The following is a 20,848-nucleotide window of genomic DNA, read 5'->3' as shown; positions in this document are numbered from 1 at the left end:
ATTGGCACAGTGATAGAGGACAGCCTAAACTATCACCATAGCAAATTTGGAGTCTCCAACTCATTCCCTCTAGCGCCACCAGCTGTCCAAATTTTCACTCATGTTTATGCTAATAACTTTTGAACCACAAGGGCTAGAAACAAAATTCTTTTTTCCTCTGATTCCTGAGCTCATGACGATTCGACTGCACCATATGACGTCATTTTCCGTCATAATAGTTTTCCCGCCATTTTGAATTTTCCGAAAAAACTACTTTTTCGAACTCCTCCTAGGCCGTTGCTCCGAATTTCACGAAAAATGAACCAGATCATCTCCAGACCTTGACGACCAAAAGTTATGGAATTCAAGTTGATTCGAATTACCGTTCTCAAATACCGCGCAAATAAATTTTACGTAGCGCTTGCGAAAACAGACGTAAGGCCGTATCTCCACAACGCTTTATCGGATTCAGACCAAATTTGGTACATGTCATCACAAGCATGACTTGAGGCTACATGCTGCGTTTCGGCGCAGCGCCACCTACTGGTCCGGAGATATGAAGAATTTATGTTTTTGCTTATAACTTCTGAACGGTTTGTCCAAAAATCACAAAAGTGGTCTCGTTAGATTCAGGGCGTCGTGCTGAGTTGACTGATATCCAATTTTCCCATATCGGCCATTTTTGCTGTCGGCCATTTTGAATTATGTGCTAAAATGCTGTATTTTATGAACGCATGAACGTATCGTTACGAAACTCAGTATGGGTCATCAGTACAACGCCCTAAAGGTACTCAAAAATTTATGAGACAGCGCCACCTTTTGGTCAAAAGTTATAATGAAATTTCCAAAAATGCTAATAACTTTTGAATAAATTTGCCTATAGTAATGACACTGATCTCAATAGATTCCTTGGGTTATGCTGAAAACATAGATACCATTTTTGCCATAGTCAGCCAAACTTCCTGTCCGCCATCTTTATTTTCTTTTAAAACCTACTTTTTCGAACTCCTCCTAGACCGAACGTCCGATTTTCACCAAAATCGGATCGTGTCATCTCCAGACCGTGCCGAGTAAAAGTTATGGATTTCGTGTCGATAGACGAAACCGTTTTCATATACCGCAGCGGCAAAGTTGAGGCATGATGCCAAAATGACTATTCAGGCTTTATATCTGCAATGCCTTGACATATTGACACCAAACTTTGTATGTGTCATTGTCACTTCACTCTGACCACATCACATCAGTTTCGTAACTGCGCCACCTATTGGTCGAAAGTGATAATCATATTTTTAGTTATTGTATGTGATTTTTCAACCATTTTGCCAAAATTCATCTTCAAATGTCTTTAATTGCTCCTTGCTGCAGTTTGTCTCACACTTTCAGCCATGTAGGCATATCTCGTCGTCTGCTTTTGCGCTTGGCCCCGTAATGGCTGCTTGCAGCTATATTTTATGATTGGGTTTCCACTTACACTACCATTCAAAAGTTTGGGGTCAGTAAGATAAAAAAAAGAAAAAAAAATAGATAAAAGAAATTAACAAAGGTATTCAGCAAAGATGCATCAAATTGATCAAAAGGGACTGTCATGACATGTATACAAAGGATTTCTATTTCAAATAAATACTGTTCTTTTGAATTTTCTATTATTCAAAGAGCATAATAGAAAAAAGCACCATGGCAGCACAAATACAAAGTTCTGTAGATGGCGCAGGCATATAGGTCCTTAACTCAATCTGCTTGCATCACATCATTCTCTATAGGGCACAGCTGATTGGTTCACTTCCATGAGCTCGCTGATCAAACTTGGTCAGCATTTGCTACAGCAGTGCAGCGCGCTTTCAGACACCCTCCACCTTCCCCAGCTCCACCTGTATAGATGTGCTATGGGTAATTCATGTTTGCTATTTTGTACAGCAACAGCATGTCTTACTTGCTCACAGCAGTGTGTCATGTATGTATTGTAAGTCCTGTACTTGCTCTGCAGCAGCAGGAATAACAGCAGCAGCAGCGTAGATCTATTCTTCCAAGACCAAATATATCAACATTGTCATATCCATTACCATGCCAAACACTCCGAGTCATGACAGAACTGTTTTTAAGATTTATAATAATAAGAAATGTTTCTTGAGCAGCAATTCAGTAGTAGGATGATTTGGATCATGTGACACTGAAGACAGGAGTAATGATGTTAAAAATTCAGCTTTGATTACATGGAATAAATTATATTTTAGGGCTGCATAACGATTAATCGCAACTAATCGTTTGCAGAATAAAAGTTTTTGTTTACATCATATGTGTGTGTGTACTGTGCATAATAATTATGTATATATAAATACACAAACATGTATGTATAATTTTAAGAAAAAAAATCTATTTTTATAGATTTTAAGTATTTATAATTGTATATAATATAAATGATATTTAAATATAAAAATGTATATAAACATGTAAATATTTTTTAAATATATACATGCATGTGTGTATTTATAAATACATAATTCTTTTACACAGTACACACACATATATGATGTAAACAAAATATTTTATTCTGCAAACGATTAGTTGCGATTAATCGCATATATGCAGCCGTATTATATTTTAAAATGTATTAAAATAAACATTTATTTAAAATTTCACAATATTACTGTTTTGAATTCTTCCAAAAATCTTCAATTATTATACCGCCCCCACACTTTTGAATGGGTTTGTAGGTTTTGTAGTTTACAATGTATATTTGAGCGATTCTTCGTCTTTTGTCTTAAAATCTTGGAAAATAAATCTATCTTCTATCATCTATGTTCTGTCATCTATGTTAAAACATTTATCACATTAAATAAATCTCCGATCATGGTTTTGGTCAAAAAATTTTTGTTTTACTTGTTAGAAAAAGTGCAAAGTAGACTTTCCCTGATTTGAATACTTTTATGCAGATAATTTAAAAGTAAATCTCAAACCAGAAATTAAGAAAAATTAAGAATTTCAATAATTGAAGAATCGCTCATTTTTATTTAACCTATTTAAAGTCACACTATAGTATGGACTGGTTTTTGGTCAAACTTATTGAAAGAACAAAAAAAAAGTATACAGACTACAGACGTCCTCAGATAAACGAGAGATTGAGTAAACAGCTGCACTTTCCCGCGAGTTCTGCAGCAGCACAGTGACTCAAGTCATACAAGTCATGCAGAGATTGTGCAACATCTTTGAGATCATATGATTTCAAATGACAGAAGAACAGCAATTCACAACTGTCTAAAGAGTAACCAGAAAGAAGAAAAGGAGAGGGAGAGAAAGAGAGAGAGAGAGCAGAGACAGAGATGGTGACTGACCACGGACTGCTGGTATCTCAGAGCCTTCCTTTGCGACGCATCTGCAGCCATTGACACACTGTCACTGACCCAAAAATAAACCGCCTGTCTGTCTTAGCATTCCCACCCTGGGGTGGCACGGACTGACGGAGAGAGGGCAAGTTCTCTCGCTCGATCTTTCTTTCCTGTTTTACACATGCACAGACATCTCCCTCTCACACACCTTCTCATGTGGTGCAACACAGCAGTCCAGTTGCCTAACTAAGCTCCGTGTGCATACATGGGTTTATGAGGACGAGCATGTGCTTGGGGCATGTACATGCGTTTGTGTATGTGTGTGAGAGGTTATGAGTTACAAAGAGAGCGTAGATGCCAAACTAAACCCATCCAACCCTTAATTAGTGAGGCCGGTTTGTTTAATAGTGGCCGATACTGTCACCCCAGGCAACAAACTAAGACTATGATCACCTGTTCATTTGGAAAGAGGCACAGTAAGGGTTTGAGCAGCCGAGGGAACTCCCCGTCCCCCATGAAACATGATGAGGGGAGTACAGGGAGGACCAAATCGGCCAATGCCATCTCCGATTCGCCCTTTTCATCAGTGATGTTCACACGAACATTAAGCAATACAGTTGCAGACAGTTTTAGCTTTGAATAATCTGCATAAGAGAGGACAAGAAGAGTATAACATTTATAAAACTGTTAGCATCTAATTGTTATGGTTTTGGATAATACTGCCACAAACTTCAAAATATGTTCTTGACTATGTAGGCTGTAGTTGTCACAAACTGTCAGTTTAGCTTTCATTTAATGGACTTTTAGAGTACGTTTACACGACAACGATATACTTAAAAAGGAGGTTTTTCCTTTGAAAAACGAAGTGTCCACGTAGATGACACCATTGTCAAAACGATCCCCAATCACACAGATCCGCGGAAACGACTAAAAACGCTGTATTCTGCTGCCAGGCCATTAGATGGCGATGAAACACTATAGACTGAACACGAAATAAGCATGTGCACAACGTCATCATTTTTAGTGATTACGTTCTTGTTGTTTACACGGAGACCGTTTTCAAAAACTTGCACGAAACCCGTTTTCAAAAGTTTGCGTTTTCAGGCACTCAAAACGCCATTGTCGTGTAAACGAACGGCCAAAATGTATAAAAAGTTTCACGTTTTTAGTTGAAAACGTTGTCGTGTTATGTTAAATGTACATGCATGTTAAATGTAACAACGCATGTTAAATGTAACAACGCATGTTAAATGTACATGCGTTTGTGTATGTGTGTGAGAGGTTATGAGTTACAAAGAGAGCGTAGATGCCAAACTAAACCCATCCAACCCTTAATTAGTGAGGCCGGTTTGTTTAATAGTGGCCGATACTGTCACCCCAGGCAACAAACTAAGACTATGATCACCTGTTCATTTGGAAAGAGGCACAGTAAGGGTTTGAGCAGCCGAGGGAACTCCCCGTCCCCCATGAAACATGATGAGGGGAGTACAGGGAGGACCAAATCGGCCAATGCCATCTCCGATTCGCCCTTTTCATCAGTGATGTTCACACGAACATTAAGCAATACAGTTGCAGACAGTTTTAGCTTTGAATAATCTGCATAAGAGAGGACAAGAAGAGTATAACATTTATAAAACTGTTAGCATCTAATTGTTATGGTTTTGGATAATACTGCCACAAACTTCAAAATATGTTCTTGACTATGTAGGCTGTAGTTGTCACAAACTGTCAGTTTAGCTTTCATTTAATGGACTTTTAGAGTACGTTTACACGACAACGATATACTTAAAAAGGAGGTTTTTCCTTTGAAAAACGAAGTGTCCACGTAGATGACACCATTGTCAAAACGATCCCCAATCACACAGATCCGCGGAAACGACTAAAAACGCTGTATTCTGCTGCCAGGCCATTAGATGGCGATGAAACACTATAGACTGAACACGAAATAAGCATGTGCACAACGTCATCATTTTTAGTGATTACGTTCTTGTTGTTTACACGGAGACCGTTTTCAAAAACTTGCACGAAACCCGTTTTCAAAAGTTTGCGTTTTCAGGCACTCAAAACGCCATTGTCGTGTAAACGAACGGCCAAAATGTATAAAAAGTTTCACGTTTTTAGTTGAAAACGTTGTCGTGTTAACAGCCCCTTAGTTTACTTATCATTATTTCCTGTTGTCTTTGTTTACGTTTCGCGCCACTTGTTGTTCGTTACCATGGATATTCATTTAATCATCACAGCTGTTCGTATTTGAATTCGTTATCAGTGTATAGCTAAGTTTCTTTGTTTACTCAGTTCTTGGTCGGTTGTTGTTTGTGTCTAGACTGTTGCACAGGCTGGAGTTTATTTTATCATTAAATCACAGTATTTGGAACCTGCACTCTTCGTCACCTTTGGATCTCCATATTTTATAACAGAAAATAATGATAAGCAAACTATAATTCTGAAATGTACTAGCAAGTGTATGTAAACATTCCTTGAAAGAAATCCTACTGTCCACAATAGTAAAAAAAAAAATTCCTAAACATTTTTAAATAGTAAAAAAATAGTTACAAACATTTTACAAGATACCATATCATAAGCTGTCTATAGTAGAGTGATGCATGGCAGAAACTCAGGTGAAGGCGGAGCTTACAGAAACAGGAGGTGGGTGTGGCAGCAAGAATGTAAGCAATTGACTCACAACAAGATGAACAGCACTTGTAGAACACGAAGACATACAGTAGGACAGAGAAAATGATACTTTGGGAATAAAATACGGCAAAAACAGCCTCTGACAAGAAGAAAAATGACCAAGTTTGAAAAATGAGAAATAGTTCCATTATTCTTCACACAGAGATGACATGTAAGTTCATTGTTGTGTTTATAATATATATTAATATGCATCAATTATTTTACAACATACTGCATTATATATGTGTGAAAATGTATAACACTCAAAAGAGTTCGAGGATTGACTGGTCAGTAAATTAAGCTTATCTACATTTTCACTGGCGAAAATGTTGAACCAAGAATTGAAATCCACTTTATCCTGAGCTCACATTCACTTTTGTGTGTGATAGACTTTGTGGTGTGTCTATGATGTAAAGACAGTAATGCAGAGGAACAGGTTGAGTGACAGGTAGTCTCATACACATACTGAAAAGCCACCGAAAGAATGTTCTAAAAAAGGCATAGCCTTGTCACAATGTAGAGCTGTATCTTTTAAGCTTTTATTGATCACAAATTTCATTGTTGTGACGACCAGTGTTGATCTTTTTTTTCATGCCAGTGTTATTTATAAAGGCAAAAGCTGTCATGATTAAATTATAACAAATATTTAGCTACTTATCAAATATAATGGAACTCCATAACTGCTTATATATTTAATTGCTGAATAGATGTCAGATATGCCTAAATTAACCAACTTTAGCTTTAAAGGGCACCTGTTATGCAAAATTCACTTTTACATGGTGTTTGAACATAAATGTGTGTTGGCAGTGTGTGTACACCACCACCCTATAATGATAAAAATCCAACCAGTGTTTTTTTTTAAAAATCCCCCTAAATCATAAGCACTGTTTCAGAACGAGCTGTTCTCAGAATCAATGCAATGTGACGTAGAATTGCACAAGCCCCGCCCACGACTGTTGATTGACACTGCAGTTTGAGCATAGACCCGCCCTGAGTGAGCAGGACACATTCCGCCATTGTTTCGACGCTGGAGCAGCTGTAGAATGTCTCCGAAAGCGATTGAGGTGTTTTGTTTTTGGGATGATAGAATAAACATAGCAGTCTTCATTTACTCTCGTTGTTACTCGAGGATTGATCAGTACAACTGCTCTCGTGATCCAGCTTACAGTCTCCGGAGCGACAGGACTAACGTTACTGATCACGGCAGAGCACTTTATGACAGCTCGAGCTCATCGAGTCGTTTTACAGATAGTTTACCAGTTTATAAAGCACACACTGAAAAGGTGTGTATATATTTGTTTACTGTTAGTTGTAACGAGTGTTTTGTGCACTTCGCTGTGTAACGTTATGTTCCATGATAATGAAAGGGAGAGAGAGAGTTTATGGATAAGACTTAATGCGCACTTCTTTTACTGTGTTTATTCTTACAGTGATTTTCTGCAGAAAAACTAACGCTTCATCTTTTGTGTGATGTACAATAAACTGAATTGAACTCATCAGTATATTTTGGTCATCATTCAGACGGGGTCTACTACAGCAGGCTTGTATTAATAGTAGAGTATGGCATATAAGTTATAAACGTAATTAAAATAAACATACCTGTTCTGTCTCTATTCAGCATATATTCTCTAGCTCTGTGGGCAGTATTGTCCGACTCGAACACCGTTACTGTGAGTTTCTGTTTTGATATTATCATCTTTCTGTGAGATGAGATTGTCCTGGCTCTGAGTGCGAGCTGGTTAGGCTCCGTCCCCTGTGTGTGGAACCGCATCTCATTAACTTTTAAATGAGACACACTAAAACGGTGCGTTTTTCTCAGCCCCCAAAAAATGACAATTTAAACATGCTGTAAAAAAATATCTGTGGGGTATTTTGAGCTAAAACTTCACATACACACTCTGGGGACATCAGACTTATTTTACATCTTGTGAAAAGGAGCATAATAGGTGCCCTTTAAGACTGATATTAAAAAGCATTGTGAAAACATACAATGCCTTGAACACTCCTACTATATACTTGCTCACAATATACACACTAGCAATGCATACAATTTTCTGCAAAACAAGTGTCAAACCACATGGGTAATCAATGTCGAACATTTACAGTCTAGTTTTATGTCTTTCAAAGAGAGCTGCCAAACTGCAGACATGTGCAGCATGATTATGCCAAAGATGTTATCCTTACACTCATAAAACCTGATGCATATGAATAGTGTTGCACTTGAATTGCTGGATATCAGTTTACATAGTGTTTTGAAGTTGGTGCCAAATCTCATTAATGATGGTAATATATATTTTTTTCCTTTTTACAGTATGTCTAATTCAACCAACACAACATATCCATGCATACGAGGCACTCTCTGTGGTAAGTGATATGCTAGGTGCAATTTATTAGTTTTAGTCTCTATCTGTACACTACCCTTCAAAAGTTTAGTGTCAGTAAGAGTTATTTTTTTAAAGAAAATAATGTTTATTTAGCAAGGGTGCCTTAAATTGATCACAAGTAACAACGTCTTGGTTACAGATGTAACCCTGGTTCCCTGATGGAGGGAACGGAGATGTTATGTCAACTGACAAATCGGGTCTCAACCAAGTTTTAGAAAAACAGCCAATGGAATTGGCAAGTGGATTTTGCATGCCAAACCACTGCCCTGTACATAAGATGGGGGCACAATCGACTTCAACAATCTGACGTAGAACCCGGAAGCGCTGCACTGTATTTACAACGTTAACTGCATAGGAGACTGACGCAGACGAGAAGAAATTGTTGAATAAAGTCGTTATTTTTGTTTGTTTTTGAGCACAAAAAGTATTCTCGCCGCTTAATAAGATTAAGGTTGAACCACTGTAGTCACATGGACTATTTTAACGATGTTTTCACTATCTTTCTGGGCCTTGAGATTGGTAATAACGTTGTAGTCTATGGGGAGTCAGAAAGCTCTCAGATTTCATTAAAAATGTCTTACTTATTAAGGGTTTGGAACGACATGAGAGTGAGCAATTAATGACAGAATTTTCATTTTTGGCAACTTTTGTTGGCAAAGGTTGGCAACACTGGACAAGAGCTCAAAGCTCAGGACAGGAGCTCTTTCGAATGCAGATAGGAAAAGACAGACATGGAAGACAACGAAGTTTTGGGGGCCTGAAAACACAAACTTTTGAAAACGGGTTTCAAGTGCAAGTTTTTGAAAATTATAACGTTATCATCTCCGTAAACTACAAAAAAGCAAATTTGAGAAAACAGTGACATCACGTGCATGCGTATTACGTGGTCTATAGCCGCATAGTGACATCGCCAACTACTGGCCTGGCAGCATAATACAGCGTTTTTAGTCGTTTTCGCAAATTCATGTGAACGGGGATTGTTTTGACAATGCTGTCATCTGTACGCGAAAAACGCAAAGGAAATCTTTTCTGTATTGAGTACATTGTTGTCATGTAAGTGTACCCTATGTGTCACAGCCATCTTTCAGAAAGGGACCAGACTGATCTAAGGGTCCGTTTCGATGTATTTTCTAAAAGCAGGAAACTTTTTATGCATTTTGCCTATTCATTAACACAACAACAGTGTTTTGAGGGCCTGAAAATTGCAAACTGTTGAAAACAGGTTTCAAAGTTCAAGTTTTTCAAGTTATTGTCTCTGAGTAAACTACAACAACATGAATTTGTGAAAACAGTGCGTGTTCAGTCTATAGGCGCGTAGTTTCTTTACAAAGTGACCTCGCCAACTACTGGCCTGGCATGCACAATACAGCGTTTTTATTCGTTTTCGTGGATTTGTGTCAACTGGGATCGCTTTGACAACGTTGTCATCTCTACGTGAAAAGAGCAAAGGAAAAACGTTTCTGTTTGTAGTACATCAATGTAGTGTAAACACCCTTAAACTGGAGATTTAAAAACTCATAATTTACACCAAATGCATAAAAAGAGCACTGTGATTGGTGTAGACCTGAAGTGCGAGGAGACTAGAGCAATCAAGTTTGAAAGGTGATGATCAGGTGTCCAATTACATGACACATCCTCAACTCTATCTGTGACCAAAACATGCCAGCACACAACAGAAAATAATTAACTCCAGCTTTCTAATCCCATTGTGCTTCTATATTCCTTGCAGAGGTACTTTTTTATGAAGTGGAACTGATCGTCATTCCAGTGCTACTTCTTGTGATCTTTCTTACCACACTGATCATTTTGTTCGTGCTCAAATGCTCCCATAAGCCATCACAACTTTATGGACACCACAGAAATGAAAAAGATGACACACAACACCATCATAACACATTCAGCCACCGTAACAGCAACAGACGGCACCTGCAAGGCATTGATGGTAGCTACGGCATCTGACTTTGTTACACACACCAAATACTCAAATCGTTGTATTCTGTTTATTTAAAGGTCTTCCGTTTCAAGCATGATTGCAATGTTTATTTATAAGCCTTCCTGACCATGCATGATCGCTATCTTTATTTAAAGGGCTTTCCCTTTATGAGTGATCGCAATGTTTATTAATAGATTATCTAGTACATTAATTATCAAAGTGTTTATATAACGGTCTTTCACACAAGTCTTAATATACACCAAATTCTTTGAACAATTTTTTTCATCTCTTAATCTTTTGATTTACTTTGCAACAACAGCTCCGGCGGAGCTGAACCCAATGGAACATGAGATTATTCTCATGACAGCCCAACCTCACCATGACATGCAGAATTCCCAGCCTGCAGTACCTCAGGACACCACTGTGAGGCATCCGGGCACCTTCCAGATGGTCTCTCCACTCGCCCCCACCTTCTCAGGGAAACAGGACAACTTCACTTTGCACAGAGCTGCCATGGAAAGCCAGCCAGTCATTTTACGAATGCTTAAAGGTAAGGTTGGATCAGTGTTATTCTAATATCATTTATAAACTATTATAGTATGGATTCATATTTTAGTTTTAATTTTAGTTTTAGTCATTTTATATTTGATATCATTTTTTGTAGTTTTTATTAGTTGTTTAGCTATGTCTGTCTGATCTGACCTTTTTTTTTTTTAACTGAGCCATAATCATCTCCCTAGTAGAGTAGTCAGGCCACTGATCACAGGGTCGGTCATTTTAGGGGCTGTCTCAATTGCAAAATCCTTCCAGTGCACTGAAACATTCACTGCCTGAAAAAAAAAGTCCCACAATGCACCATGAAAACCAGGGAGCATCGATGCTCACTATGTTTAGAATGTTGCTGGTTTGATTCTCTAATAGGATGCAGAATGGATGGATAGACAGACAATATACTGTAGATAGATAGATAGAGAAAGATGGACAGAGATAGATGGACAGAGAGATAGACAGACAGACAGATAGATAGACAGACAGACAGACAGACAGACAGAGAAAGATGGACAGAGAAATGAATGGACGGAGAGATGAATGGACAGAGAGATGGATGGACAGAGAGATGGATGGACAGAGAGATGGATGGACAGAGAGATAGATGACAGAGATAGAGAAATGGATGGACAGAGAGATGGATGACAGAGATAGATGGATGGACAGAGAGATAGATGGACAGATAGATAGATAGATAGATGGATGGACAGAGAGACAAATGGACTGAGAGATGAATGGACAGAGAGATGGATGGACAGAGAGACAGATAGAGATAGATGGATGGACAGAGAGATGGATGGACAGAGACAGATAGAGATAGATGGATGGACAGAGAGATGGATGGACAGAGAGACAGATAGAGATAGATGAATGGACAGAGAGATGGATGGACAGAGAGACAGATAGAGATAGATGGATGGACAGAGAGATGGATGGACAGAGAGATGGATGGACAGAGAGACAGATGAGTGGCGTAGGCAGAAATTTTATTTTGGGCGGGCCAGTGAAAAAGTGAGTGGGCCTATAGTTTTTCCTAGAAAAAAAATGACTTAAATAATAATTAAACCTTAAAGGGGGTCGCACACCGGACGAGAAGCGCAGTGCAGCGTCTAGGACAACTCGAGGTATCGCAGACCGGACGCGCACTTTCTCAGTTTATGGCCAGCAATATTGTTATGTTTAAGGACATTATGGAATTAAGATAATGTCTGTACTATGTTATGATTACTGTACAATTAAATACAATCGTTGCTGAGTCTGCAGTCTGAACACTTTACCTCAGAGGAGCGTCCGTTAACGAATGAATTGAGAATATCACCTGAAAATCCGATAACATCAGCCATTTTCATTCTGCTGCTGATTTCTGTAAATTAATGTAAAACGAAATGTCTATTGCAGCACAGGGTGAAGTCAGTATACAATAATGACGATTTGAGACAAATAAGTGTAAATTTAATATAAAAAACTATAGCCTACATGGTTCTCTGTGCATGGCGCGGAAGGATTTTGAACAAGGTCCTGCAGCCGTTTCGATAGATAGATAGATAGATAGATAGATAGATAGATAGATGGACAGAGAGATAGATAGTTTCTGTATTGCACTTCATAAACTGAACAATCTTACTTTCTACTCCAATATTTCCCCACAGAATCAGCCAATGCCGTAGAGCGCCAGTCCTTTCTGGGGTTTTCCCACTTCCTTTCAGAGTTGGGATGGCATCCATCGCTGCCTAAAGTACTGTGGGTGAAGGCTGTCTGCACACCCTTGACGATAGCGGTAGAACAGCTGGAACACGGAGACCTGCTGAGCTTCCTGTGGAGGTGCAGACAGGTACAGACTCAGAGTAATGCTGCATTTTCAGTCTTGCAGGAGAAAAAAATGAAACTAGATTTCATATGGCTAAATATGTCATAAACTGGCTTAACAAGTTTAGGTTTCTTTCCTGTTTGACATATTTCCTTTTGAAATAGGAATTTGGGTGTGAAAGGGGATTATCCCTGTTTAGTTCACACCACAGACACGAACTGAAACTGTTTCGTTAATAAAAAACAAATGGTATCGCGGAAGGAATATTCTTATCCTAGAGTTAATTTTATTGGATGAAAATGCAAGGTGAGATCTGTTTTCAAAGAACAACGTTTTGATTTAATTTGATAATTATAAAAAAGTAAATGTTTTTTTTTAAATGCTTGTTTATGCTGATTATTTAGTTGTTTTGCGGCTTTTAATTCACATGTCTGTTAGCGTGTACACAGCATCTGTATAGACACATTTTATATATAAATAAATATATAACATTTACACTAATGTACAAAAGTTTGGGGTCAGCACGATTAATAATTTTATTCAGCAAGGATGCATTAAATTGATCAAAAGTTATTTAAAATTGTAATTTAAAAGTCATTTAAAATTGTACAAAACATTCATGAAAAGAATTTATCACGTAAAAATAAAATTTTAAAAAAAATCAGCTAAATTTTCAATATTGATAATAATAAATGTTTCTTGAGCACCAAATAAGCATATTAGAAAGATTTCTGAAGGATCATGTGACACTGAAGATTGGAGTAATGATGCTTTTCCATCACAGGAATAAATTACATTTTAAAATATATTAAAATAGACAAAAAAGTTTTTAAATTGTAATAATATTTCCCAATAAAATAAAATAATAAAATAAATGGAGCCTTGGTGAGCATAAGAGACTTCTTTTTAAAAATATAAAAAAAATTATAGCGACCCCAAACTATAAATTACCTCAAATCTAAAAGACCTGAATTAAAAGCCACAAAATTTTGGTAGATAACCATGATATGTCTTGCAATTACTGTAAAATATTGTTTTCAGTTATTTGAGGTAGAGGTCACCTGCGAATGAATCATGTAGAGGTTGTGTCATTACGGATGATCTCACTTGTAATGGATTGATTAAAAGTCAAACTGTAAGTATACACCTCACCTTTGTTTTGACTGACTGTAACTCTCTTTCACAGGACCACACAGGTCAGGCAGCACCGTGTGACATGACAGAAAAACGAATCTTTACCATGGGCGCTCAGATTGCATCTGCTCTGGTTAGATAACAAATCATCTTGCAAGATATACTGTATACAATCATATTGAAAAGTCAGTTAAATCATGAAAGCCTGCCAATATATAAAAGCATAAAAATGAATGGAGAGTTTTTATGAGCGACTCAATGCATGCTTTCAGCTCATACTGTCAACTTCATAAATCAAAACAAGCCCTTTACTTTGTTTGACTCTGGCATGCATTAATTATGGACAGTCATGTAAAATACATATATTGTTTGTCACACCCAAGATCAAATGTTCTTGTTCTTACACAACCGTCCGGTCTTGATATTCCAGGAGTATCTGCACAGTAAGAATTACATCCATGGCAATGTGAGGGCTCGAAGTGTCCTGGTTGGTCAAGACCTGTCGGTCAAGCTGTGGGGTTTTGGTCCGGCATATCGCAGGCAAATGAGTGCAGGCTCTATAAAAGATGTGGAAGATATGGAAATGAGAAAGTGGCAAGCGCCAGAGGTGTTGGGACAGCAACCTCTCCAGCAAAGCAGTGACATGTGAGTTTATTTTCAGTCAATGTTTTCCCAATCAATGTTTCTCAGTCAATGCTATCTTTACATTGTATTCATTTCTATTTAATCCTCCATAGATGGTCCTTTGGCGTTTTGCTCTATGAGATGGTGACTTTAGGTGAGTGTGCCTGTCATTCAATGTGCTATACAGCTAGATAGATAGCTAGCTGCAAGGTTGTAGTTGGGTTCCACTTCTATGGAAAGCATTTACCAAATTGGTTAAGTTGTCTAAAGCTTTTTACCTCTTTGTTTCTAAACTCAGGAGATCCCCCCTTTCCCAACATCATGGCCAGCGAACTTCTGCAGCATTTACAGAGAGAGAACACAATAACCAAACCCCCGAACTGCTCCAATACACTGTACGTAACTTTAACCTCACACATAAACAGTTTTATGTAAAAAGCGTATGGTTGTAGACTTCTACTGTTTTTAGATAAAGCTATACTTTGATAATACGATACTCACCCTAACCATGCACCCTAACCCTAAACACTACCCCCTAACAAAATATATTATTTTGAAATATTATTATTATTACATTCTATAGGATATTTTACACTATAGTATACCTCTCCACACACATACAGATACCTTTAACTCTAGAGTTTAAGAAGAAATCTTCACAATGCCTCCCAAAGTCTGATATTAAAAGACAAAGATCTCATAGTCATTATGAACTTAAACATTTCTCATCAAATTCCAAAATTAATGGTCCACATAAATTTTTGTTGCTCCATACAAATATACTGTATATGTAAACAATTGTGTCATTTTCATAGACATTTCTTCTAAGACATTTCAGGACAAAACATCTAATACAAACAAATAAATGAAACATCTCTATTAAAGGGATAGTTCACCCAAAATGTACAATTCTGTCATCATTTACTCACCCCCGAGTTGTTCCAAACCTGTATAAATGTATTTCTTCTGCTGAACACAAAAGACGACATTTTAAAGAATACGGGTAACCACACAGTTGATGGGGCCCAATGACTCCCATAGTGTGGAGAATAAAAATGACTGTGGAAGTCAATGGGGCCAATCAACTGTTGGTTACCGACTTTCTTCAAAATATCTTACTTTTTGAGTTTAGCAGAAGAAAGAAATTCATACAGGTTTGGAACAACTTGGGGGTGAGTAAATGATGACAGAATTGTACATTTTGGGTGAACTATCCCTTTAAGTCTCCTGAGAGGGACTCGCTATAAAAAAAAAACTTCTGAGCAATATTTTCTATATTAAAGGACAATGTGATCAGAAACTGTCAAAACTGTAAACATATTAGTCAAAACTAATCTTATTTTATCACTTATTTTATTCTGATGGCCACTATACTATGAACTAACAAAGTAACATTTGTTCTCTAGATATTCTATTATCGAGTCCTGCTGTCGATGGAAACCAAAGAAGCGAGTCTTATTGGCTGAGCTGATCAGAAAGCTCCAATCAGGAGAGAGAAGCGCCAACGATCAGGCAGTGCTGCGAGTGTCTGAGGCGCTGGACATGGAGAAATACATGCGTGAAGCGGGCTATGGAGACTCCTTCCACTAGGCTGCCATCTAATGTTCCTTTTATGTGTCACTTAAAGGGGTGGTTGATTATGATTTTACTTTTCAAACTTTAGTTAGTGTGTAATGTTGCTGTTTGAGCATAAACAACATCTGCAAAGTTGCAACGCTCAAAGCAAACAGAGATATTTGCTTTGAAATAAATCGTTTTTTAAGGACTACAACAAACGGCTAGTAAGGACTACACGACATTCCTCCAGGGTTAGTGACATCACCAACCCTAAAATTTTCATAAACCCCGCCCCCGGGAACACTAGTCCAGGTTGAGAATAGAGTTGTTGAAGTCGAGCAAAGTCTGCTCAAGCTATAGCATCTGTCTTTTCATGCAAGTCATTCTGTGTGCATCTCACAACAGTTCCTAATTGAGCGATTTATAGATTTACGAGCGAAGATAGTTAACTCCACACCAGCAACATAAATTCATCAACTAACCATTCAGAGACGTCCTGTTGCATTCTACATGTTGTCACTTCTTCTAGAGTCTCTCCATCTTTGTCTGACTCCAGTTTAAACATAAAAGGCAAAACAGTTTCTGACATTTTAGTGCTTGTCTGCGTGAGGTAATGGAGCTGCTAACACACATGAGCTCTTGAAACTCCGCCCTCTGTCTCAGGAGCAGCAGCTCATTTGCATTTAAAGGGCCAGACCCAAAACGGTCCGTTTTTGCTAACCCTCAAAAAGTGACAACTTTAACATGCTATATAAAAATATCGGTGGGGTATTTTGAGCTAAAACTACACATACACACTCTGGGGACATCAGAGATTTATTTTACATCTTGTGAAAAGGGCATTATACCATCCCTTTTACTGTGACAGATAGTAACACACCAGTGTAAAATTTAAAGAACACCATCATCTCATAAAGCAAGTGTTATTCAGGACCTTACATTGGATAAAGGCACAAAGCTAATTGTAACGCAAATGAGAAGATATGTAATGTAGAATATGCACAAGTTGGGAGATTCTGTCATACTACACATATGTCCATAAATATGCAGCGACAAAAGCTTGAATGTAAAATGTGTTAGCAGCATAATGAATGCATCAAATTAAATTTACTTACTTGGTCCAGAGTGTAAAAAAAAAAAAACCTCACACACCCACAAACAAATTGTGTCTAGTAGCCTTCTGCTGGTATTGCCATTTAATTTACCATTACATTAGTTTGGGATGGAGTATATCGTACCATTATGTTGATCGGTATTCCTCTAGTTCAAATAATAAGACTTTAAGTTATATTATTGGTATATTTCTTGTAACTGGAGAGTTTTTTGCACTGATATATTTAAAATACACTAGGCTATATTTGGCCCAATGACACGTGACATGCAATTTTGATGTCCAAACCCCTTTATGAAGTCAAAATAAGGAAATGTTTAATAAAAAGCACATTTATTGAATCTATTGATCTCTGTTTATCAAATGATATGAACATATATTGAGGGTATTACAAAGTGTAAGAATTATTATTATTATTACATAATGGCATACTGGATAACTGTCCGGACCTTAGAGTGACATACAAAAAAGCCAAACAAACTGTAAACAATCTAATAAACCCTAACATCTCTGCCACAGGCATTATTGTATGAGTCTTGACAACAATATATTTAAATATTACAAAGAATATGACATCCAGTTGATTGTTATGCTTTGGAGCATTCTGTCCCAAAACTGGCTGTCAGCCAATGTCATCCGGGATAACAAGCAAACTGGAGCAATTTTATTGTGAATTTTATTTTGACACGATGTAAGACAATGTTACACAATCAGGAAGACCCTGAAGGACCCCCAGACAATGGTGAAAGGTAAGTATGTCTTTCATAAAATGTGTTTAACTTAACCTTTTTCCTCACTAGCACACTATGTAGTAAAATCTTGTGTCACATGGGATAACGCTAAAATAACATGTGGATTTTATGTAAATATGTTTATTTAGCATGAATTTACATATTTGGGAAGTTGAAGGTAAAGGTTGCAGATTTCTATAGGTAGCCAAAAATACTGCCTGATTAAGATTTAAACTGAGTTTTGTAATACCGGATAACAATTTTGTCATATAGGATAACAGTTATTTTCTATTAGACAAAAATGTCATCTGTTATCTTGGTGTATTTGACTATATATTCTTATACAGTTTTCAGCTTTAATTTGTATAATTTCCATTCAAATTGTGATATTAACATTTCATTAACATTGTTTAGTTGAATATTAGCAAATTATATAATTCATAACAATATTCAATTACAATTACATTTAATTGTAAATTAATTGTCCAACCTGTCATATTGGGTAATCCGCCCCTTTAAGAACAGGCCACCCACTCTAGTGACATCATCATAATGCTTTTTTTTTTCCGTTTCTTAGTGGCGAGAAAACATGAACAAATTGTTTAAATGTATTTGTATACTTGCCAAATCTGGGAAGAAACCACACTGAGTTTGTGTGTAACAGTTTACACACTGAAACCACATCTGTATTTCTTTACAGTGGAGCCTAATTAATTTCCTTGGAAAAACATTGCATAACATAAACATTAATTATTTATGAACAATAGTATGTGTAAGTGTTCATGTGTTAACAAATTCATGTGTTAACTCATATGGTGTCATACCGAGTAACAATTTAAAGGTATAGCGGAGGATCTTTCCTAATTTTAGAAAAGACCCGCCCTCTCCATTTTTAAAAAAAAATGCACATGCGCAACACTCTATTTGCTCCCGAGAGGGAACGCCTACTAGCAGTGATTTTAAATGGATTTCTCCAAATAGCATGACAAACTTTACCTGTCTAGTAGAATATTCGTGACTGCGGTATCAGTGGGAAGCACAACCTGTGCTTTTAGCGCACGCCAGCGTGTGAACGGCCTTACGTAAACATATCACCAGAATGATTGACACTTAGGTGGACCAATAGTATAGGCTACCCACCCGGAAAAAGAAAATCCTCCGCTATACCTTTAAGTCAGGCGGGATAACACTGTTTTTTTCCATTGAAATGCATAATTTAATTTCATGGAGTTGAGGAAACAATAATAACATGATACCAAGTCCTGTAAAACATTTTCAGACATTTTGCATTTTAAATCACATTGCAGTGTTACAATGTGGGTAAAGAAATTTAACAAGTAGGGTCACGTTTAAAGAAATCACAATATAATGAGAAAAAATAGTTGTGCAAATTTTCTTTTTCTGAGCTCTAAATATTGTTTACTGCATCACTTTATATATTCAGTAAGTATTATTGATTTGAAAAGTTTTAATATCATACTATTTTGAAAATGCATTAACGTTATCCCGTATGACATTTTGACTGGTGTCGTCACATGATTCTCAGTTAAACCGCTTAAAATACATTGTTTAAAATTTAGATTTTAGTAATAAGTTAAAAACATACCCATAAAGATAATAATTACTTTGATGTGCAGTTTTAACCTATTTGAAATTTTTATCAGTTGAAAACCTTATTTGTCACAGGCTTAAAAATACTGTGTAGACTATAGCCTACTGTCAAAAATGTGGTTTTCCACTTATTGAACATCTTGAAACCTGGGAGACTGCAGAGGTTATATAACCCTTTAAATTGAAGGCTCCAATAACTTAGATTTTATCTATTTTGTCTAAATATGAAAGTTTCTCTTACCTGTCGTCAGTGGCGGAGCCAGAATTTTTTCATGGGGGTGGCCAGGCAAGGGCCAGCAACCAGTCTGGGGTGGCACAGAAATTTAAAAATGAGTTTGACTATAAGTATTGGACTGTTTTAGTGCCTACACAACAGAATACAGTTAATTTATACTTAATTGTAATTGAGATAGTAGTGAATTAGGAATCATGGAATACTGAGTGAATTTTTATCTTTTTTATTATTATTATTATTCACCACCTCCAGGCATATTAATAAAGCACTATACCTAAAGTTCAACTTGCCCAGTTAGCTTGTTTCTGGTTCTCAAAACCCCCAATAGCTTGTTCTATATTGTTGCACCTTCATGAATGAGACATGCAGATAACGTTAACTACTGTAGCTCAAAGATTACAGTGCTCACATTTATTTGTAGGCTACATTTAAAAATGACATCAGTTTGTGCCTTATATTGTGATCTCACATAGCAGATTATTTTAGTCACAGACAGATGACAGATGACACAGACTGCATGCATGCAGTTTTGACACAGCTTTAATCGCCTTTTTGATTATTTCACGAGTCAATTGACGTCAAAACTAAGGCTACAGCACGCCGTATTTGCGCACCGCGAGCACAGTACAACGGCTGACAGGACAGGAAAGTTAGTTTTACTGACATTTGGCCTGACAACATCTCATCTTACCGAAGATAGTACTGATGTAGGACAACGCGCGCCGCTTTTCTCAGCATCTGACAGAAGTGTCACCAGCTTTCACACACATCTTTCAAAATAAAAGTGGCATCAGAAAAACAAAGATTTACGCTTGTTATTTACGGTCTTGCAACCAGTTGAGAAACATTGACTCTATATTTACTATGCCTGTTGTTCTGCTGAAGCTCGTTTGGCACCTGCACATTTCCGCGCTCGTTTGACTTGCGCTGACGCTGAGGTGCAGTTGGAGTGTGCGTCTCGTTTTTTTTTTTTTGTCTTAAAGACCCACTCCGATGAAAATCATGTTTTTCTAGGTGTTAACATGTTCTTGTGGCATTTTTCTGATGTTAGAGGACATATCTTGAGAAAAATAAGCTCAAAGTTGTATTTCTGAGTATTTCTACATTCAAATGTCTGTGAATCAGTAGCAGACGCTAAAATGCCGTTTAAAATAGACTGGAGTTATGACGTAGTAACTCCACTGGGCGGGGCCACGA

General features: G+C 37.2%; 2 protein-coding genes across 5 annotated transcripts in view; one reads left to right on the top strand and one right to left on the bottom strand.

Annotated features, from left to right (window-relative positions):
• clcn1a (chloride channel, voltage-sensitive 1a) overlaps positions 1-12,596 on the bottom strand; it is a 35,669-nt gene extending 23,073 nt beyond the window's left edge. The window contains exon 1 of one of the 4 annotated variants that reach the window (XM_079590078.1): positions 12,466-12,596. Coding sequence is in view for 2 of the 4 variants with exons in the window: in XM_079590076.1 (XP_079446202.1) it covers positions 3,309-3,359 (51 nt within the window). In the remaining 2 variants the exon portion in view is untranslated. Of the gene's footprint in view, positions 1-3,308; positions 3,521-7,574; positions 7,695-12,465 lie in introns of those variants that run through there. The other 3 variants (XM_079590077.1, XM_079590076.1, XM_079590079.1) reach the window with 3 other exon arrangements.
• On the top strand, positions 5,984-17,595 carry styk1a (serine/threonine/tyrosine kinase 1a). Its single transcript, XM_079590090.1, has 10 exons — positions 5,984-6,147; positions 8,287-8,339; positions 10,089-10,301; positions 10,612-10,842; positions 12,491-12,672; positions 13,835-13,915; positions 14,213-14,427; positions 14,520-14,560; positions 14,705-14,801; positions 15,813-17,595. Exons 2-10 carry the CDS (start codon positions 8,288-8,290, stop codon positions 15,994-15,996), a joined length of 1,296 nt encoding a protein of 431 aa, XP_079446216.1. The 5' UTR covers positions 5,984-6,147; position 8,287; the 3' UTR covers positions 15,997-17,595.
• Positions 17,596-20,848: the final 3,253 nt, after the last annotated feature.

This window comes from Phoxinus phoxinus, assembly GCF_949152265.1.
Source record: "Phoxinus phoxinus genome assembly, chromosome: 19".
NCBI lineage: Eukaryota > Metazoa > Chordata > Actinopteri > Cypriniformes > Leuciscidae > Phoxinus > Phoxinus phoxinus.
The sequence above is the reverse complement of the archived record's forward strand: the minus strand, read 5'-3'. Positions and strand labels throughout refer to the sequence as shown.